The sequence below is a fragment of the Podarcis liolepis genome (assembly GCF_965112155.1).
Source record: "Podarcis liolepis genome assembly, chromosome: 15".
NCBI lineage: Eukaryota > Metazoa > Chordata > Lepidosauria > Squamata > Lacertidae > Podarcis > Podarcis liolepis.
In genome coordinates this window covers 18,560,757-18,584,085 of record NC_139566.1, presented here as the reverse complement: position 1 = coordinate 18,584,085, position 23,329 = coordinate 18,560,757, and the positions used below count along the sequence as shown (strand labels likewise).

Sequence of the window (23,329 nt, the reverse complement as noted above, 5' to 3'; positions counted from 1 at the left end):
GGGGAGAAGCACTTAGGTACTGCTCCTTGGTGTGAGAAGAGGGGGCTTCTTCCTTCAGTTCAGGTGGCAGGCAAGGCAGTGACATGGGGCACAGCATTCTTGGGGTGGAACCCTCTTTATGGGACTCCCTCCTCAGTGAGATTATGCATGTTTTGGTGACAGATGCAGATGACTGGTGTTGCACCTTTTAATAATGTACTTAGGTTTATTTTACAAGGCATTATATAGTATGCTCTGTGGTTGTTTTAAATTTTTATCATTAAATTCTTACAACATTGTAAAACTTAAAATAAAACATCCCGCCTTGGCCCATAAGATAAAATTTAGGCAATACATCAGAAATGGCATCCAAATTGGATAGTAAGTGCCTGTCTCATTCAACCATTTGCAGAGAAGGCAATGTACACTTTATGCTAACCAGAAAGTTTCATTTTGTGAACTGAGTCCTCCGTTTTCATTTCCAGCCATGTACATAATAAAGCTGGACCAATCTATTGTGAAAGCATCCTCATGTTTCAAACTGTGTGCCAGTTTTATTTTATTTGCCAATTTTTCCACAGGAGCTATTTGCAATTGTACCAGTTTCCCAAAGAAGTACCCTCCAGTTTCTTCTAGTACCTCATTATTACAAGCTTGGCTGCTAGTAAAATACAGGGTATATCTTATTTGGATTAGGTTGATGTTACCTCTTGTAAAACGATTGAGCTGAGCCAGCTTTGGACAGTTAAAAGTGTTTTGTCCAGTAATTACTTTTATTTCAACAAATTCTTCTTCTCAGAACTGAGCCACTTTTCTATATGCCCACCACACATTCCACAGCCTCTCCAGCAATTCAGTGAATATGAGGAGATAATATGGAATCTTCAACCGATCCAGACTTGAGACTCACCTCTGACTCCCAAGCTGCAGCATTAGTCCCACTTTCATTTTCTCATTTTTGATTTATACTTAATAGTGACAACAACAACAATTGTTACATGTGTTGCCCCAGCCACTCTGGGTGGCTTCCGACAGAATATAAAAAACATAATGAAGCATCAGACATTAACAACTTAATTTTCTTTCACCCTAAAATGGCAATTCAGAGAGCAACATACCTACTGTTCCTCAGCATTACAATGAAATGAAAACTAGTCCTGCAATGGGGCAGGAGAAAGGCATGAGCATGTAGCTGGCCAAAAATACGTATCTTATTTTTAAAATATCTTGTGCCTTTCTCTTGCCCCATTGCAGCACTCATGGAAACTGATAAAACAAGCATTTCATCAGAAGAATGCCTCCTTGTCAAGAAACACATGTAGTGCTCCTTTGGTCTGGTCAGTCTAAACTGGAATCATGGAAGCAACAGCTTTGCAACAAGCTACCTCGTGTGGCAATGCAACTCACCTGTGTGACTCATCACACTGGTTGAAGATCTATGGGCTAAATGCATAGGCATAAGATATCGTTTTGCAATATTTTAAGTGGTATCTCATTTGTTGAGATTGAGAGAGACTAAAAAGGGAAATTCTGCTCAAGGAAGTCCAGAGCTCTTCACTGATAGTAACCTGCAATGTTGTGGTAGTATGCTGTGTTGTAAGCTCTGATCTGGAGGAAGGGGTGGGATATAAAACACTGACATGAATGAGTGTCTGGTTGATGGGCTGTATTTGATGGAACGGATCACAAGTTCAGCAGGCAACGCAATAGTTAGCTACTCTATACATCCCACAGCAAAAGGCAACATGAAGACTCTGATTTCAAAGAGCAAGGATATTTTGTCAATCTAACTCACCATACAGTTCTTCAGCATAGCAGTAGACATCATACATGTCTTCTGGGTCCACTACCCCATAGTTACGGACACCCGGAAACCCATCCATGTCTCCGTAACAAGCTTCACGAGGGGTCTGTATGGGGTACCTGAAGATAAGAACAGTGTTCAGTGTCATAGCCCCAGACTAGGACAAATCAGAGCCCTCCACCAATGGCAGATTGGGGAAAGAGACGGAACTACTCACTGGCATGTTCCACATACAGCTGCTGTCACTGGGGCTAGCAAGAACTTCCCTGAACCTATGGCCAAACCTGAGGCCTAGGGAATGTCACAGGGAACAGCCCTGGTGATGCCATTAAGTATGACACATTTAAGCATTAACTGCAGTTGCTGAGAGCATACCATTCAACTTTGCATTAATAATGGCATATGCTAACTTATATTTATATACACCTCTGGGAAATTAAGGTGGTAGGTGGGTGGGGTCTCCTTAGTGCTGAGCTTTACGGTATGCCTTGCTGCTCTATAAGCGATGTAAAGCCCTTTTTTTTTTTAAAAAAAAAAAAGGTTTAGCTTTTTAAAAAGGTGGGGAGGATATGAGCCCCTAGGACACTTCCTAAGATTATCCCTGGTCAAAGTTTCCATTAGAATGGACATGCACAATTTCATGAAGGGAACCAGGACCCATAGGAAATCTGGCTTCTCATGGTTCTTTATTTCCCAAGAAAGGCCATTAGCATCCAGGGGCACCATGATCTTAAATTTCCCATGGCTCCTCAAAGCAGCTCTCCCATGAGCCACCCCACCCCATTACTACCAGGTAACAATTGGAAAAGAAAAGTGATGGGGTGGCGGGTTCTCTAGTTGGACTGCATGCCCCCTTGTGGTCCCAGTGACCCCACTGGGAATGTGAGGTTTTGAACAGGTTCTTCCTAATAAATTATTTCTTTTCAAAGTGAATAGTTTCCACTGACCCCATTTCAAACAGAGCTGCAGGGAGTTTGAATTTCACTTATGCAATGCCTACAGAAAAAGCGGGAGGGATATTCCACAATGTCAGTGCTGGTTTCATAATGTGTGTAGCCCTTAGTCAATATTGAAAGAGCCTGGCTGCTGGATCAGGCCAAAGGCCCAGGTAGTCCAACCTCCTGTTCACAAGCAGTACATCATAAGCACAATGGCCAGCTTCTGGCTCTATTCCCCAGCAACTGCTATGCAGAGAGACACGCTGTGCCTCTGATCCTGGAGGCAGCATAAATCTTGGGCTTTTATAGCTCCATAAAAATGTCACCATTCCTAAATTTCAAAGCTAATAAAAACAACCAGTTCTTAAAAGATGGCTTGAGAGTCACATTTTCTCATTAGCACTGCATCAAACACCCAGTTCCAAAAGAGGCCAAGCCCTCCCTATCCTGGAAAGGTTTCCACCACCTAAAAGCGACACCACCTGCCTAACCTCTGATGCATAACCTCTGAGCCTGGTATCCTCCAGATGCTTTAGACTACAGCTCCAACCACTCCCAGGTAGCATGGCCATTCAGCCTGGGGCTGATGGGATTTGCATTCCAAAATGGCTAATGGGAGTTGTAGTCTGAAACTTCTGGAGGGAAACCAGGTTGGGAAAGACTGCAGATGAAGTTCCTCTGAAGACAGGCATTTCCCAGTACTCTTTTCCCATTGCACAAAGAAATGGTACAGTATGTGTATGCATTTTTGTGTATCACAAATTACAGTGCATGAGTGTGGAATCTGCCATCTGGAGTTGGGAATCCAGCATGCTGGCCTTCCTTTGATAATAAAAATAAGTGATAATGGAGGAAGGGGGTCACTAAATTAAGGATTAGGCAAATATGTGGAGGACTGGTCTCTCAATAGTGATGAGCCATGAGAGCTGCATGTAGGGCCTGACTGTTCCGGGGCAGTCTACCCCTGATTACTGGATACATCTGGAGAGTACCAGGTTGGGGGAGGCTGCACTATAGGTTGCAGAGCAGAAGATAATCTTAAATAACAGAAACATTCTATTTCCAGATTTCCAATCCATGTATGTATATGCATATGTATATGCATAAGCATATGTATATGTATGCACACATACAAGGTCTCTGGCATCTTTCTATCATTTGCTGCTCGAGATAACCTTTTAATGGGAGGACTGCAATGGACTGAGGAGGACCTCACTACATTTGAACATATTTCATATAGACAATTTTGTATGGATACCTACTTGGACAAATGGAGTCCTTATATTAATTTATATTTTTAATTTGAAATAGATGTACTGGTAGTTACTGTATCCTTAATGTGAGTTGATGGTTTTATTATTACGTATATGTCTTTATCATATCTTACTTTTTAATTATCATGTCTAACTTTTTAAATAATTTTTAAAATAATTTTTTTAATTTGCTGATAAAAAGTTGATTAAGAAAATACTAGAGGAAGACCTTGAAATGATAATTCATTTGTTCACAGCAGCCAGAATGGTAATCTTCCAACAGCTGCTTCTATTGATGTTTAGCTTTCTAAAATTTGGAAGACAGCTACCATGATTAAATTAACAAATTTGATCAGAGGAAGAGAAGATAGGCAGAAAAATAACAAGTTTGCAGGAGAATGAACTCCATTTATTCTCTCTTGGAATTATAATGTGAAGGTCTTAATCTCAGGGTCGTGGGTTCGAGCACCACATTCGGCAAAAAAGAGATTCCTGCTTTTCAGGTGGTTGGACTAGATGACCCACATGGTCCCTTCCAATTCTAAAATTCTATAATTTGATTCAGTCAATGCATATCCAATATTGGGAGCATATAACATAATTTGTAAACTATAATTTATCATTCTAAACTTAATTGTATAATGATTATTACCACTGGTGCCTTCATTCTATACCAATTCTACAAGAAAAGAAAAACTAGATATATAAAAGCCTGGCTCTTTGAACTGTAATTATTCTATACATGTACTTGAAAAATAATTTTAAATATAAAGAGGAATGTTGAAAGAAAGAAAGAGGCCAGTTTGACTGATATTCTAGCCATTCATTATGTTACTAATTCACACTTTAAAATTTAATAAAGAGAGTCAGTGTAGTGGTTAAGTGTCAGACTAGGACCTGGGAGACCAGGGTTTGGATCCCCATTTGGCCATGAAGCTCACTGGCTGACCTTGGGCCAATCACTGCCTCTCAACCTAACCTACCCTGCAGGGTTCTTATAGGGATTAAATGAGGAAGAGGAGCAGGAGCACTTTGAGCTCCTTGGAGAAAAAGGTAGGGTATAAATGCATAAATAAATAATAAATAAATTTCTACGGATCACAGAGCATTTTCCACCCCATGCCACTGACTGACTGAGCTTCCAAGTCCCAGTTACCTGACGGTTTGATCGGCGATCCAGCCTGCATCACACTGCTCGTAACCACTGAGATAGGCAGCATACAACTGCTCAGGTGTGGCGATCTCAGCTTCTATTCTGGTACAGGCCTCCTGGGCCTTGGCAAAGGTGTAAGCATAGCGGGCAGAGCCTTCCCGGTAAAGGAACACAACTCCTAGAAGATGGGAGAAGACATCATACATTTAGAGCAAACTGAAAGTGCATAGCTTTCCTCCAATAATCCTGGGAACTGTAGTTTGCTAAGGGTGCTGGGAATTGGAGCTCTGTGGAGGGTAAACGAGTCCTAGGATTCTTTGGATGAAGCCAAGGCTGTCAAAGTGTTATAAATGTGCTTATATGCATGGTGTTGAACCAGCTTGTGTGCATCCAAAGGTGGCCTTTAATCAATCCAATTCTGCTGGGTGTTTTGCCAGCAATGAAGATCTAGCTTTATAAATGATTAGATAAGTTCATGAAGAGTGGTCCGTCGGTGGCTGTTAGTGATTGTAAAGGTTTAGTGGAATCTCCATATTCAGGGCAGTATGTATTTGAATACATAGGAAGATCAGGCATAGGGTCCATCTGGTCCAGCATTCTGTTCTCACAGTGGCCAACCAGATGCCTGTGGGAGGCAGACCGTAACCATTGTTGCTAGCAGCCATCGACAGCCTGCTCCTCCATGAATTTGTCTAATCTTTTTAAGTCATCTGAATCAGTGGCCATCACTGCATCCTGTGGGAATGATTTCTGTAGTTTAACTATGTGCTGCATGAAGAAGTACTTTCTTTTCTATGTCCTGAATCTTTCAACATTCAGTTTCATTGGATGTCGACGAGTTTTAGTGTTATAGCAGAGGGAGAAAAACCTTTCTCTATCCACTTTCCCCAAACTATGTATAATTTTATAAACTTCTGTCATGTTGCTTCTTACTCACTACTTCTCTAAACTAAATAAGGCTATCAATGGCTACTAGCCATGATGGCTATTCTCATGGGTGTAGCCAGGATTTTTGTTGGGGGGGCAGGACTTTTGTTAGGGGGGGCCAGAGCCGACAAGATTGGTCAGATACTTAAGTATTTCTACTTGATGTGGGGGAGGCAGCTGCCCCCCTGTCCCCCCTTGGTTACGCCCATGGCTATTCTCAGCCTTCATGGTTGGAGGCAGTTACTAGGAATCCCAAGTGGGGGAGAGTGCTGGGTGGGCAGTGGGACTGATGTTTTTCAGTTCTGAATGCAAAATGGCTTTATTTTTTGTCTTAGTTCTGAAACTGAATAAAACTTAGGGCTCATCCAGACTTCTGCTTCTCCTGCTGCTTTCCTCTGGGAAAACGTGGTTTTACTGCTGAAATAAGTAAACGCCAATTGGGTTTTCTGCAGACTGACGTTTTCTTCAATTCAGTGCTAAAGTGCAGGTTTTTCCAATGAAAGCAACAGAACCAGTAGAAAAACAACCAGACTCATGCCTAGAAAACATAAAACAACCCACACAGACCTGTGCTTTCTGGCACAGGACAAGCAAAAGTGTGGCTGAGTGGCCTTATATCCCCCCCCCCCCCCACCTCTGCAATTAGAATGGGTGTTTCCTGAGATCAGGCCTAGTGCTATGGGACTTGAATCTGCAATAAACACAGCAAACCCTTTCAGCAAGACACTTTGCCAGAGCGCAACGTTACCTTTGACCTTCACCTGCAGCAGGTCATGCCCATCCTCGATCCCATGCTGGACATCGCAGCGGTACACCCCGGAGTCGTTGGACCGCAGTTCGCTCAGGACCAAGGTGGCATCTGTTGGTGAGTCTGGATAAAAGGGCAGGGAGACTCTGTCGCGGTAGGCTTCGCTCACCTTCACCTTCAGGCCCCGAGCAACCAGGATCTCTGCTTCTCTGCCCTCTGTGATGAAGGTCCATTTCACACGGGGTGCCCCTTGGACAGCCCTGCGGCCTGCAGTCCCGGAAGTGGGCAGTGGATGCAAGTAGGTAACGTGGCAGGGGATGGTGAGGCTGCCGGAAAGAACAGCTCGGACTGGTGGGTATTTGGCAATGGAGACCCGCAGAGCTTTGAGGTCATCTGGAAGGGAGAAGCAAGAAAGTGCATGCAACATGAGAGGTTCAGATTTGGCACAGGGCAGATTTAGGAATAACAGCCCATGGCCTCAGTCCTGGACTGCATCATTTTCTACACCCCGGTAACAAACTACAGTTCCCATGATTCTCTGGGAGAAGCAAGGAGTGTTTAAAGTGGTGTGATACTGCTTTTAAATGTCCAGTCAGAGGGGGCCTTAGAAAGTCTTGTCAATCTACTGGAAATCTCCCATAGTTTTACCAGTAGATCCAGTTCTGCCTGCTGATATAGACTAGCCCCAAGTTCCCAGTTACCTGTGCTTTCCCTGGAGAAGCTGAATGCATTCGTGAAAACAGCCTGGGCAAAGGTAGAGAATACCAGCAGGATATACGCCATTATGGTTTCTGTCAGGGAGAGGGGGAAATATAAAAAGTATTAAAAAGGTAGGCAGAAGAAAATCCAAGACAAATGCCAGCGCCAGCATTCTTCCAAGTACCTGAAAGAAACAAAAATTAAGAAATGTCTTTGTTGGGCTGTTTTTCCATAGAAGATTTTTCAAAAAAAAGAAAGATTTAATCCTAAAGAAGTGAACTGGAGGATAAACTTTGTTAGTTTAACACAAAGAGGCCATTTTTCCTAACGGAATACAGTATTTATTATTTTATTTATTCACTGTATTTATATCCTACTTTTTTTTGTCAAAGTAGCTCAAGCATACATTATCACCCCCTCCCCTCATTTAATGCCCTGTGAGACAGGTTAGGCTTTGAGGCACTCAAGGATCACCCAGTGAGCTTCATGGACAAGTGAGGATTTGAACCCTGGTCTCCCAGGTCCTAGCCAAACACTCTGCTATACCTGATCACAGTCCTGGAGTTCCCTAGGTGGAGGGATTGACTGTTAAACCTCTTTATTGTGAGGGGAATAGTGGGGCTCCTAACAAACTGCAGCTCCTGTAATAGCACATAGGAAGCTGCCTTATACTGATAAAAGGCCCATCTTGCTCAGTATTGTCATGTTCTCCAGGGCTTCAGGCATGGACCCTGTTCCAGCTCCACCTGAAGTTGCCTGGGATTGAACCTGGGACTTTCTGCATACAAGATAGGTGCTCTACCAATAAGCTACAGCCATAACCAGAATTATTTGTGGGGAGCCATGACTCTTTAAAGTGGCAAGATAGAACTTTAAATGTATGGTGCAAATGTGGCCTTAAAATACCCGTTCCCCAGCAATATGAGTCTAAATGTAGTCCAAAACTTTGGGAGGGCACCGGGTTGGCAAAAGCTGCTCTTTGGCATCACATGGTGCCCAGTAAGTGGAACCAACATCCTTGGAGCTGTAGCCAAGCTTTCCCTTGGCACAGAGCAGTGGCTGCCAATAGGTAATTGAAGTTGCACTTGTGAATCAACTGCTATCAGGGAAAATGTCAGCCAGCAAAAGACATTTCGCTGGCACATTCTCCACCCCCACCATTGTCTAGGCCAGATTCTTCTGAAGGGCAGACTCTTCTTTACAAGTACCATGACCTTTCGTCAGTACTGTCTGAAGTGTTTCTGCATGACGGGCCTTGTTTCACTCGCTTCATTGAACAGTATCTCCTATAATTTATTTCTAAGCGGCCTTGGCACAGCTCGTAGCATCACCCGCCTTGGCATTTTTGCAAAGACTGTTTCATCCCAAAGTTACAGAAGACAGACGGTCTGAGGCAGGCCAATTTGGGGTGAGGCTTCCGATTTAGGTTCTGGATGTTTTTAGCTCAGCCCAGGGCCCAATTTCACTTAAATCAGCCAACTTGGTGCCCTCCAGATGCTGCTGGACCACAACTCCCATCTTCCTCAGCCAGCTTAGCCAATGGTCAGGAATTATGGGAATTCGAGTCCAACAAAATATGGCCTAGAAAACTAGTCTATGTATTCTTTATTTTTAATACAAGTACTTGTATAAATTGCAGGTGGAAAGTAGCATCATAGAGGAGGCCTCCATTTCTCTGTGTGAAAGGGAACAGGAAAGGCCCCTTCTCACAAAAGCAAATTGCTGCAACAAACTCATAGATCATTAAGAACAAAGTATGCTTTTTTCCTTGATAACATTTATTTCTCATAGACAAATTGATTCCAGATCTAAATCAATTGATTAAGTGGTCAAAAGTTCATATGATTAATTCACCGAGGCTGCAACCCAACCTCATTTTCCCAAGCACATGATCCACCGAATTCAATGGAACTTACTTTGAGTAAACATAGGGCACATTCACACCATACATTTAAATCACGATGAAGTAGTCATGGCTTCATCCAAAGGATTCTGGGAGCTGTAGCTTTTTAAGGGGGCTGAGAGTTGTTAGGAGACCTCAATTTCCCTCCCAGAGCTACAATTCCCCATGTGCATTAACAATCAATCACCTTTCACAGGAAACTCTGGAAATTGTAGTTCTGTGAGAGGAATAGGGTCTCTTAACAACTCTCAGCACCCTTAACAGACTGCAGCTCCCAGAATCCTTTAAATGAAGTCATGACTGCTTCATGCTGATTTAAATGTATGATGTGAATTTGGCCTAAGAGTCAACTGCTACCCCAATTAGCTTCTGCACATGCAATGGCCACCATATTGTTGTACGCAGCAAAATGGCCCCACATTGGGGGCTCTGAGGAGAAAGTTAAAACGCTACAACTTCAGGTCAACACCCTGAGAACTAGACATCCTCTGCAGAGCTCAGCAAAGCGAATTTCAGCTGGAAATTCTGAGGAAGCCCCTAAATTAAGAGAGTGGCCAACTTTTATGCTCTGTGGTTCCTGAGAGCTTTTTAATCATACGTCTCTTTAGCAAAGCTGCACTGGCTCCGTTTGGGCTGCCACCACCGCCACCCAGGCCCACAGTGTGAGAAAAACGAGGTCTCCTTCCCTCCGATTAGTCACAGGGACGAGGTCTTTTAAGATTCCATTCAGGCCCCATGTCCTTCCCTCATTCCCTGTTTGAATGTCGGAGACTGGCCAAAGATTCTTTTCTTCCCTTCTGCCTTGTTAAAGAGTTATTATTTGGAAGGAGAAAAAGAAAAAAGGCTATGGCAAGGGTGGTCTTTTTGTGCCAGGGGCATTCAGAAAAGAATGCCCTCACCAGTCTCTTTTTTCCTCCAGAGAATAAATCTTAGCAGGTTCTCAGGCAGTTAATGTTGTACTCCCCGCCATGTTTGACTTTGTGGCGCTGTGTTTTCCTGTGCTATTTCTCTTTCTCTCTCTGAATCCCATGGTGGAAATGAAGTACAAATAGGGAAGGTTATCTGACAACAGCACAGGCAGAATCATCCCACAGGAACCAGAGTGTTTGAGGCAAGAGCTGTATCTAGGGCTGGCCCGAAACATTTTGCCGCCTGAGGTGAATGACAATATGGCACCTTCCCTCCCATTCCATGTACGACAGCCTGCCAGGCTGGCACTTGAATCTTAATTGGGTGCTAGCTCCTGGGCAGCATCCTCCATGGCACCTGAGGGGAGCAGGCTAGCTTAAGGGGCATTGGGTAGGCCATGGGCCACACACACAGCTTCCTCCACTTCCTGCAGCCTCAGCATCTGCCGCCTGAGGCAGGAGCCTCATTCCGCCTCACGATAGCCATGTATCTTAACTTGTGCTTTCTGTGAGTGCTTCCATTTAGGCAGGAGCTTATTATGGAGTCAGTGCTGCTCATGTACATAAGTTTTTTGCAACACCTGTACAACACTGGCATCATCAAAATGCAGGGTCGTGTTCTGTTCTTTCTTTCCTTGTACATTTGCTGCAAAAAAATAATAATAGAGAAAAATAACCTGGGATTGGAGGGTTGTCATATGTGTGGCAATTTGGAAGTCTCACCCCTACTTCTGTTCGCTCCCCACCTGAGCTGAGCATAACATACGTCATTTGGGGTTTTTCCAGCGGCCCAAATGATAGAAGTGGCCTATTTCAGTTGCTGTTTGTAGAAGGCACCTCCCAGTTTCAACAAACTATATTCTAAAGAGTACGTGTGAGGGATTACCTCAGAGATTGTAATCACATTGGGCTTTTACCATGATGATGATGATAAGAATAAGAGTAATACAAAGGATTTGTGCAAGACCTCTTTTTATCTCTTGTGCAAGCCTTAGACAGATACATTTTACTCTGGTGCAAGACCTAATTTTTTATTAAAAACTAATGGAAATATATGACTAGGCCTCAAAATATCTAACAGACCACCTCCTCTAGTGTCATGATGAGAGAGGGAGAAAAACTTTTCAACATCTGCTTTCTAAATGTCATGCATTATTGTATAAGCTTCTGTCATGTCATCTCTAACTCACCTTTTCTCTAAACTAAGGAGATTCTCATACACACACACACACACACACACACACACACACACACACACGGTATATATCAAATGAGAATTCCTAGTGCTTTGAGGAGAAGAAGAAAAAGAGACCAGTTAATTTCAGAATCTCCAGGAGAAAACTCCAGAAACTGAAGAGAAAATCAGATGATGACATTTTGGGAAGCAGCCCTTTTAAAAACTTGGACGAAATTTGGCCTGACTGAAGCTTTCTCTCCCACATTAGCTGTAATTAAGTTGCCCACAGGCTGAGTTTGCAAGATTAAAGCCAGCCCACTCAATTGCAAGCTACTTAATTTTCACTCTGATCCATTCTCTGGATTCTCAGCAGATCTAGGAACAAATTTCTCAGGTGTGGAGAAATTTAAAGCAGCTTCAGTGAAAGAGGTAAATTCTCATTTTGTGGGGTGGGATGGGATCTTCAACTAGTGGCCCAGGTGAGCAGAGAGTAGTTCCATGTGAGCCTGAGGAACTTCAGCTTCCCTGCTCCGGTTTTCAAAAACTTCATTTAAGTAGCTTTTATTCAGAGCCACAAGAAAGCACTGTTACCACGCATATTAGTACCGTGTAGCTCTATGGTTATCCTAAGCCAGGAGTTGAGAATCTTTTTTCAGCCTGAGAGCCGCATTCCCTTCTGAACAGCCTTCTGGGGGCCACATGCCAGTAATAGGTGGGGCCAGAGGCAAACATGTTACCTTTCTACAGGAGGCTAATTTCTTCACATGCTCACACTTGTTCTTCATCTAGGGAAGCAAGAGGCATTTTCAGGGTTGAAGGACACATCCCAGCCAGGATGAAACACTCAAGGAGGGTGTGAAGCAGGGGCAGTGAAGTTTGTGGGCTGGAGAGTGTTCTGAGGGCCAGAAAGAGAGGCTCAGGGGGCCACATTCTTTCCCTAGGCCTGAGGTTCCCCACCCCTTTCCTAAGCCCCCATGTCCAAGATTCCAGTTTATTTATCATCTGCACTAATTTAATGGCATGTGTGTGCCAAGCTCCTCTAAGGACTTCTGGCTGGCATACAAAAGGACAGTCCTGTTTTATCTCTACAGCATCCTTGTGAGGTAGGAGAGACTTGTGAGACAGGGACTGGTCTGAAGATATCTCCATTCCTGTTCTCTCGCCAAAGCCACCATTGCCACCTCTGCTGCTGCCTGCCTTGTGCTGGAATTCCCACTTAGTTGCCACCATTTTATGATCCACACTCTCCCCACCACCTCAAAATGATCCCACGGAGGTGTCCCCAGCTTCCCCTTCCTCACATACCTTAAGGACCACATTTTTGCCTCCTTGGGAAAGTGTGCATGTGCGCACAGCCATGCATGCGTATGAAACAGATGTCCTATTTCCTCCCCATTCAGACTCATCGCCCCTTGCCACATTCACACCATCCTTTTAAGGCACTATGATACCATTTTAAACAGTCAAGGCTACCCCAAATAATTTTGGGAAGTGTAGTTGGTTATGGGTCCTGAGAGCTCGTAAGGAGACCCCCTTTACCTTTCACAGAGCTAAAATTCTCAGAGTTCTCTAGGAAGAGGGACTGACTGTTAAATCATTCTGTACCTATCGTTTCAGTGGCGCAGCACAGTCCAGCCAGCTCCCATCAGCCTTTACATTTAAATCAAGTATTCCTATTTTCATCCTTTATCCGCACATCCTTTATCTACACAACAGCCCTATAAGGAAGGCCAAGAAGAGAGAAATAGTCCCCATGTGCATTATACATTTCAAGCAGTACCATACCACTTTAAATAGCCCCCAAAGAATCCTGGGAGCTGTAGTTTGTTAAGGGTTCTGTTAGGACACCCCTCTTCCCTTCACAGAGCTATAGTTTACAGAGTTCCCTGGGAAGAGGAATTGATTGTTAAACCGCACCGGAAACTATCCATGTGAGGGGGAATAGGAGCCTCCTAACAACTATCAGCACCCTAAACAAACCACAGCTCCCAGAATACTTTGAGGCGAGCCGTGACTGTTTAAAGCGGCATCCTGGTGCTTTAAATGTATGATGCAAATGCAGGCTTAGCTCACAAAGGTGCCCTGTGGCCATACAGAGAAAGAGAGGAGGCTGTCCGTCCGTGTTAAGGCTCACAGAAGTAGCGTTCTGCAGCTGCAGAATGAGTCAGCAGCCTTGTGTCCAAGCCCTGGCAAATGTCCAGGAAGAAGCATCACCCACACAAGCTATGATGATGGAAAGCCCTCACCTTCCTGAGGGAGCATTCCCTGCCCTGCCACTCATGCAGCAGGGGCCGAATCACAGGTGCACTCAGGCATCTTTCCAACTATTTCAGAGGTGAATGCAGGAGCATGCTTCGAATATTTTCACCTGCACACTTAATGAACACTATCTGAGCCCCCACCCCCTGTGTTCGTATATTTTATCTGCAGAAAGAGAACTCACCAGTTGTTGATGCTGCCATGTGTACGATTCCACAAAGTACACAAAGATTCTGCAGAGTTTTATATGCTGATATGGAAATCAGAGATATGGGACGAGGCAAAAATGACCTGAAGGAGCATAGGCCCATATGTTTAAAGCACTACAATACCACTTTAAGCTTCTCCCAAAGTTGTCTGGGAGCTGTAGTTTATTATGGGCACTGAGAGTTGTTAGGAGAGTCCCTATTCCACTCAGAGCACTACAATTCCCAGACTTCCCTGTGAAGAAGGGTTGTTAAACTACTTTGGAAATTGTAGCTCTGGGAGTGGAATAAGGGCCTCCTAACAACTCTCAGCACCTTAGCAAACTACACTTCCCAGAATTCTTTGGGGGGGGACATGACTGTGCAAAGTAGCATGATAGTTATTTAAACATGTGGTGTGGATGGGGCCAAAAATGAACACCGTTCATCCTCAGAGCTTTGCACAACATCCTCAGATCTTAGCCTCCCCCCACCCCCTGCAAAAAAGCTAATAGAATTCTAGGCTGCATCAAGAGAAGTCTAGTGTTCAGATGAAGGGGAGCAATAGTACCACTCTTTTCTGCCTTGGTCAGACCCTATGTTGACTCCTATTTCCAGTTCTGGGCACCACAGTTTAAGAAGAATATTGACAAGCTGCAAGGAGGACAAGCAAGATGATCAAGGAGGGGTCTGGAAACCAAGCCTTATGAGGAACAATTGAGGGACTTGGGGATATTTAGGTTGGAGAAGAGAAGACTGAGGTGATAATGATAGCCATCTTCAAATATCTGAACAGCTGTCTCATGGAAGACAGAAAAAGCTTGTTTCTGGCTGTTCCAAGGGAAGGACCCAAAGCAATGCATTCAAATAACAAGAAAGAAGATTCCAACTGAAAAATAGGAAGAACTCCCTCTGTTTGACAGTGGAATAGTCTACCCTGGAAGGTTGTGGACTCTCTCCTTCATTGGAGATTTTTAAACAGAGGTTGGATGGATTCTTTATTTCTGACTCCTTCTTTGCAGTAGGTTGGACTAGATGACTTTTGGGGTCCCAACTCTACAATTCTATGATGGATATCTATCCTCATAGTACGTATCAGCAAGTTTCTACACCACTGCTGATTCCACTTTGGAAAGCAGACCAAGTAATAAAAAACTCCAGGAAGAAGTTCAGATGGCAAGGCTTTGGGTGGCATTCTTGGCTGCATCCTGGGCTTTTCTTTACAACTGACCTGCTTAAACATTTCTATCAAGTGGTCTAACTAATCGGACTGAAAAGACTTCCCATCATCACAGCTGCAGTTCTCTCTCTCTCACACACATGACTCCAGAAGTTGGCAGGTTGGAAAATATCAACAGGGGAGGAGGGAGCTGCCTTGTGGAATCAACAACGGATGGAGGGTGTTGCCTTGTGAACACACAAACACACCAAGGTGCCCACTTAGTTTTCAGCGCTCAAGCTTGACAACAAAGCAGCTGAACCCATAAATCTTTGACTTTGGCAAGGGGCAGAGAGAATGTTCCTGGGCCGGCTCTAAGGAACCGCGGGGTGGTTGGTATTGAGAGAGGGAGATAAGCACCCAAATGCCCAGGAAATGTTATGGCAGCAGGAAAGAAAAATTGGCAGCAGCATAAAAGGGCGGATGTGGGCCATCTCTTTGTGTCTGCAGGCAGAAGACGGGCATGTGGTTTTTTGGACTGCATCCTGGCAAAAGAGGAAGGTTCCAGATGCTGGACAGAAGATGCTTCTAGCTGCTCTGAAGCCACTTTTCTGTCTCTTCTCTGTCTGTCTCTCTCTCTCTCCTCCCCACTTGCCCCCAGCCACCTTGCTCCTGTTGTGAATCACTGTCCTCCTGCCCTTCTTCCTGCTTATGAAAGCCAAACCCCGCCCTCCACCTGGTTGCCTCTAGATCAGGAGGTCTCAGAGTGGGGTCTGTGGGCCACCACTGGTGGGCAAGCTTCATTCAGGCAGTTCTCAGTCTTCCGTCGATTTCTGAGAAAGTCCTTTTAAAAACAAAACAAACAAACATATTTTACTATTTTAATATTTTGTTGGAAGCCGCCCAGAGTGGCTGGGGAAACCCAGCCAGATGGGTGGGGTATAAATAATAAATTATTATAATTTTTTTTCTTACGGAAAACTTATCTTTAGAACAAGGAGTTAACATCAGAGAAAGTCCTTCACACAGCACATAATTAAACTATGTAACTCCCACATGAGGTAGTGTGGCTTTAAAAGAGGATAGGACCAATTTATGACGGGGAAGGCAATGGATGGCTACTAGCCACTGTCTGTGTTCTGCCTTCATGGTCGAAGACAGTAATGCTTCTGAATATCAGTGGCTGGAAGCCATAGGAGGGGAGAGGGCTTTTGTGCTTGGATCCTGCTTACAGGTTTCCTATGGGGGCATCTGACAGGCCACAGTGAGAACAGGATGCTGGCCTAGATGTGTCATTGGTCTGATCCAGCAAGCTCTTCTTATGCGACTGAAGAGGGAAGGTGGACCATCCATCAAAATTAACTATTCATAGTGATTTTAATTATATTTGTACCGCTTCTTTTATTTCTTGTATTGTATTTTATTGTCTTACAATCTGAATTCTATGTAATGCCAATTGTAGCACCATCTGTAAGAAATAAATTAAACAATAGAAACACAATTAAAAATCATAAAGTATCTAGCACAGCACATTGACAATTGCTACAGCACATGGGAGAATCTGAGCGGTCTGCCAAGAAACCCTCAGCCTTTTTCAAGTGGTCCATGGGAGGGAAGGTTGGGGAGCCTCTGCTCTAGAGGTCGTCTGGACTCCATCTGCCCCTTCAGTTTGGCCAGTGGTCAGAGCTGATGGGCGATAGAGTCAAAAACATCTGGAGAGCACCAGGCTGGCGAAGGCAGTATTAAGCAAATAGTACATTCCCGGGGCTGGAGGGTGCTCATTTACACAACCTTCCTGCAATAGATATAGACTGGTCTAGACTGATGACCAAGCAAATCTGGACAGTTGCCCAGGGTCTTTTGAAGCCTCAGAGGAAGCCAACCAAGACCAGAGGCCTCAACAACCTGCTGGCACAGCCACACACTTCCCTGAGAACAGCTAATTTGGCCCAGTCTACCCACATGGCAGAATAAATGGCAATGGGTTGTGAGCTTGGGTGCCACCTCTTGAAGGAGCCACACAGTTGAAAAACAGAAGAGAAGGCCTGACACTCGTTTTCTGCGTGCATGTATTTGAGCATGTAGCGAGACGTTCGAAAGAAAAGGCTTGTGTGCACAGTACAATTTATGGAACTCATGGCCACTGGATGGCCAATCATGGCCACTATCTTGGATGCCTTTAGAAATAGATTAGACAAACAGAGGAGAAGTCTATCAGTGACTATTTTGCATGATAAGCAAACAAAACCTCTGTGTCTGAAGGCATTCAATTTCTGAATAACAGGTGCTGAGAACAGATAAAAGGCGTTTTCACTCCTTGATTGTGGTTTACTTTTGCTGGAAAAATACATTGGCCTTCCCCAACCTGGTGACCTCCAGATGTTTTGAATGACAGGGGGAAAGGGCTATTGAAACCCAAAGCTGTGTGAATGCACTTCTGCTCCATGATAAATAAACAGAACCTCCTTACAGATGCCAGGACTGAGCCTGGGACATTCTGCATGCAAGCAGGTATTCTACTACTCAGCTTACTCAAAATAAATCAAGGTTCTAGTCCACATGGTTCTGGGTAAATTGCTGATTCAAACTGGAAGCGGCTTTCTACTGAGTCATACCATTGTTCCACCTAGACCAGAACTGACTACTAATAAAACATTACAGCCTTGGCAAACGTTAATAGGAGACTATATATTTGAGAAGACAACTGTAGTCAGATCACAAGACCATCTAGCCCAGTATTGTCAGCACTGACTGGCAGCGGCTGTTCAGGATTTCAGGCAGGGTACATTCCAAACACAACCTAGAGATGCTAGGGAATGAAAGTGGCAAAGCGCATCATCTGCCGCTGAGCTCTAAGGCCATCTCTAGGCCATTTATAAATGCCTTGCTCTTGTCCTGCCTTTGTGTCTCTCCCCAGGGACACACCCTGCCTCCTCCTGCAGCTGTTTCTGCCTTTGCAGTATCACCAAATGCAAGTCCCAAAGGACTTAAATGACGTGCGGACAGTTCAGAGGGGGCTTAGGACTCCTCTCCTCCAGAACTTCCTGCTGCAGCAGCTTCACCTGAAAAACAAGGCGTTTCAATCCACAAGGCGCCCAGCTTTTGAGATTGCATCAAACAGTGCTCAAATACTTTCAAAGCCATCTTCACAGCCTTAAGGACTGGAAACTTGGACTATTTCTTTTTCATTTGGATTTGAGCTCCGATATTTCGAGTGCCTGGGGGCCTCCACACAGGGTTTAATCCAGCACTGTTCCCAACCCCCACCCAGAGGATTTGTTTGGCTTGTTCCAAAACTTCTGAGGCTTGAAATGTCCCAGCAATGGAAGAGGAAGAGAGTCTGGCCAAAAGCTGGCTCCCTGAAGGCTGGTTGGTTTGAAAAGCAAACTCTTTGTTAAATTGCGCTCGGTCCCCTGAATGCCAATTTCCATGCCACCAGCTGGCATCTCAAAATGGGCCCCCTCTCCCCTGCCCCTCCTTTGCCGCTAGGAGTAACTTCCTCAAAAACTTACTGGGGCTTTTCTAGTTTAGAGAGCAGGCAAGTAGGAGGTAACGTTATACTTTTATAAAATCATGCATGGTGCAGAGAAAGTGGATGGAGAAACATTATTCTCCCTCTCTCATAACACTAGAACTCGCGGGCATCCAATGAAGCTGAATGCTGGAAGATTCAGGACACAGAAAAGAAAGTCCTTCATGCAGCGCATGGTTAAACTATGGAACTCCCTCCCACAGCAGGCAGGGATGGCCGCCATGTTGGATGACTTTAAAGGATAGAATAAATTCACAGAGAAGACTATCCATGGCTTTGAGCCATGGTGGCTTTGCTCTGCCTCCATGGCTGGAGGCAGTAAATGCTTCTGAATACCAGTTGCTGGAAACCAGAGGAGGGAAGAGGGCTCTTGTGCTCAGATCCTGCTTGGAGGGTTCCCACAGGCATCTGGTTGGCCAATATGAGAACAGGATGCTGGACTAGTTGGACCCTCGGCTTGATCCAGCAGGGCTCTTCTTAGAGGAAGGGAAATGCCGTATACTGTGTCTGACCAGTGGCCCATCCAGCTCAGTATTGCCAACACTGACTGGCAGCAGCTCTGCAGTATTTCAGGCAGGAGTCCTTCCCAGCCCTACCCAGAGATATCATCAGGGACTGAACCTTCGATCTTCAGCCACTGAGTTATGGCTCTTCCCCAGAGAGCCACCCAGCCCCAGAGTGAGAGAGAGAGAGAGTAAGCCTGACCCATCTAGTGCCAATAAGGAGGGCTGCCAACTGATCAGGAAATAATGGATCAGATTTTCCCTTTGTCTTTACATTTGATGTGTAGGGATTGGCAACATCGCCTCCTTTTAGTGTCTGCACATGATGCTGATGTGAGAAGCACAGCAAAACCTGGCAACATGGATACGCCCAACACATCAGAGAGGTAGAGGTCAGCAGCTAGCGGACCCTGGAAAACTGATGCCCCACCCTACAGGTGACAATTCAACAGCAACAGAAGGATGTGGAAGGGCCTGATACGCTGAACCTACAGAGTTCATTTCCTTCTCAGGGTCTTCAGGATAAATCTGAGGTCAAGAGGCCAGAAATAAGGCAGGGGGCAGCCCCAGCCATCTCTGCCCCCATTCCAGCCCTTTCTTCTCCCATTGGCCCACTCACTTTCTATGTGGGGAGAGCCAGTGAGAGAGAGGTGGGCACCAGGACAGAGTTAGACATATGGAGCCAGCATGGTGTAGTGGTTAGAGTATGGACTAGAACCCAGGAGACCAGAGTTCTAGTCTCCACTTGGTCATGAAGCTCACTGGGTGACCTTGGGCCAGTCACCCTGACCTACCTTGCAGGGTTGTTGTGAGAATAAAATGGAGGGGGGAGAACTATCTATGCCACATTGAGCTTCTTGGAGGAAACGTGGGATATAAATATCATAATAAATGAATAAAACAATACATTTAAAATACAGTTTGCATTTCAAGATGGATCTATCATATTCACACTTTCTGGAAAAAAATGAGAATTACTGATTGATTGATGTACCGCCCTATACCTGGATGTCTCAGGGCAGTTCACAGAATAAAATCTAAATATAAAACCACAAAATACATAATAAAAATAAAAACAACCACCACCACCCAGTAACCCCCTGTGAACTGACACTCAGGCATCCTCCAAAGTCTGCACTTATCTGAATTTCATGAGAGAGTTTCCCAACCAAGCAGCGTTTACAAAAATTATGTGCATTAATTTTAAACTACACTTTCCCCTAATACATTTGTGAAAGTCACACACAAAAGCGCATTCAGTTCAGAGAAGCTGCCAGCAACGATGCGTGCATTAGTCAAAACTGCATACAAAAATATTTCTATTAGGAAAGATTCAAATGCTGAGGAATTTTCATGAGGATTATAATAGCAAAAAATAGCAACAATTGTAAGTTGCTGTGGAAACGTAAAGAACTGAATTGAAGATTGGAAAAATGAGAACCGGAGAAGCGGACAGCTCTTTCCATCCAGAGGGTACAAGAATAATTCTATGTTCTAAAAACACATTGGGAAATGGAACAGAATTCCTACATTGGAGATGCACAGGAAAGAGTTAAGGGGTGGGTGGGATAAATGGCGATGCAAGACTCCGCCCTCTAGTCCATCAGGCCCCACCTTTGTTCTCTTAGGCTCCGCCCCTCTTGCGAACAGTGGGGAGGGGGAGACATGGACCACTGTGGCACTCCTTTTCACCCCAGCCTTTCCCCACCTGGTGCCCTCCAGAAGTTTCAGACTATAACTCCCATCTGCTGCAGCTCCTGTGGAGCCGCATCCCAGCAAGATTCTTCCTGGCACCCCAGAATCAGTATGAAGGTGACACCCTTTTCCTCCTCTGTTCTATTCTGCTCACCACAAATCGGAGCTAGTATTCAAAGGTAGGCTGCCCAGCTGCCTCTGCACATGACAGAGGTGCTAAATAAAGTTTTCAAAGAAGCAGGGAACATAGTGTGGACACCTGTTTCGTGTTCTGCTTTGTGGCCATGTTAACCACCATCTTTGTTAGTGGTGCCTTATTTTACAGAATCATAAAACTGTAGGATTGGAAAGGATCCCAAAGGTTGGTCCCTGACTTGTTTCAATACATCCAAACAAAGGAGATATTCAAAAAAAGATAGAGAGAGAGGATATGTACAACAAGGATCAGAATTTGAAAAAGTGATTTTGGGGGTCTAACAAAAAATTAATCTCTAAAAGATATAAACTATTGCTAGAATGGGAGACCAAAGACGAACGGATAAAGGAGGCAATGATAAAATGGGCTATTGATATTGGGCATAATGTTGAAATTTCTGAGTGGGAAAAATTATGGAATTTAACAATGAACTTCTCTGCATGTTATCAAATAAGAGGAAATATGCAAAAAAAAGCAATATACCGTAGATGGCATTTGACACCGGTCAAACTGGCTAAAATGTATAAAAGAGGCTCAAAATTATGCTGGAAATGTCTGGAAGTAGAGGGTACATTTATTCATTTATGATGAAAATGTAAACGGGCAAAGGAATTTGGGGAGATGGTGTACAACGAGCTAAAAAAATATATTTTAATTCACATTCCCCAATAAACCGGAAGCATTCCTTCTAGGCATACTTGGGAATGAGTTACCAAAGAAAGGCCACAATCTATTTCTATATGCAACAGCAGCTGCGAGGATAGTAAATGTAAGATATTGGGAACAAAGATAGACCCCCAGGGAAAGAACAATGGCTAAATAAAATAATTGAATATGCAGAGCTTGCCAGCATCACATCTAAAATAAGAAATCAAGATGACAAACAGACGAGGAGTGAGTGGGAGTATCTAGGGAAATATTTACAAAAAAATGACCTCAAATATAAATTCCAAGTAGGAGATACTTTGTGACCAACAGTTGACAACATAAAAGATATGAGAGTGTGGAAAGTAAGGTGAAGGAATTAATGGATATGCAGCTAAACAAGATGTAAAAGGAATTGTCATGGAATGCTGGGTGGGAAGTCAAAAAGAACTACTGTATAAGAATGGGAAATGGTGTAATTCTAAAACTGAAAACTTTTCTAAAAAAGGAAGGGATCCCAAGGGTCATCTAGCCCAACCCCCTGCAATACAGGAATCATAGCTAAAGAACCGCTGACAGATGGGAAGGACTGATCCTTAAAATCACCCTGGCAATTGTAGATCTGGGAGGGGAATAGGGGGTCTCCTAACAGCTCTCAGAACCCTCAACAAACTATTGCTCCCAGAATTCTTCGGGGGAAGCCATGAATGTTTAAAGTGATGTCATGTCATAGCGCTTTAAATGGGAAGGGGGGCACTGTGGTCTAAACCACTGAGCCTCTTGGGCATGGGTAGGCAAACTAAGACCGGGGGCCAGATCCAACCCAATTGCCTTCTAAATCCGGCCCACGGACGGTCCAGGAATCAGTGTGTTTTTACATGAGTAGAATGTGTGCTTTTATTTAAAATGCATCTCTGGGTTATTTGTGGGGCATAGGAATTCGTTCCTCCCCCCCCCTCCAAAATATAGTCTGGTCCCCCACAAGGTCTGAGGGACAGTGGATCGGCTCCAGGTCGGCGGTTCGAATCCACATGATAGGGTGAGCTCCCTTTGCTCCGTCCCAGCTTCTGCCAACCTAGCAGTTCAAAAGCAAGTAGATGAATAGGTACCACTGCAGTGGGAAGGTAAACAATGTTTCCTTGAGCTCTGGCTTCTGTCACGGTGTTTCCGTTGTGCCAGAAGCGGTTTAGTCATGCTGGCCACATGACCCGGAAAGCTGACTGTGGACAAACGCTGGCTCCCTTGGTGAGATGAGCACTGCATCCCATAGTTGCCTTTGACTGGACTTAACCATCCGAAGGTCCTTTACCTTTACCTTATTTAGTGCTTTAAATGTACAGTGTGAACGTGGCGTCTGTTATTCCACAGGTAACGTGCCAATTAAACTGTGCTTAGTCATCACTAGGTGACCTGCAAGAGTTGACTTATGGGTAAACTCTAGAGCTTAAATCTAATTTTGAGAGGGAGGGGTTAGAGAGACATCACCTTGCCAACAAAGGTCCATATAGTTAAAGCTATGGTTTTCCCAGTAGTGATGTATGGAAGTGAGAGCTGGACCATAAAGAAGGCTGATCGCTGAAGAATTGATGCTTTTGAATTATAGTGCTGGAGGAGACTCCTGAGAGTCCCATGGACTGCAAGAAGATCAAACCTATCCATTCTTAAG

General features: G+C 44.4%; 1 protein-coding gene across 21 annotated transcripts in view; it reads right to left on the bottom strand.

Annotated features, from left to right (window-relative positions):
* Positions 1–23,329, bottom strand: part of BCAN (brevican) — a gene marked incomplete at its 5' end in the record, with an annotated part of 43,422 nt that overhangs the window by 17,402 nt on the left and 2,691 nt on the right. For 8 of the 21 annotated variants that reach the window (XM_083478252.1, XM_083478266.1, XM_083478255.1 and 5 more), the window contains 4 exons: positions 1,775–1,902; positions 5,131–5,305; positions 6,803–7,195; positions 7,504–7,593. In XM_083478252.1, the coding sequence (XP_083334378.1) occupies positions 1,775–1,902; positions 5,131–5,305; positions 6,803–7,195; positions 7,504–7,585 (778 nt within the window). The other 13 variants (XM_083478248.1, XM_083478264.1, XM_083478260.1 and 10 more) reach the window with 11 other exon arrangements.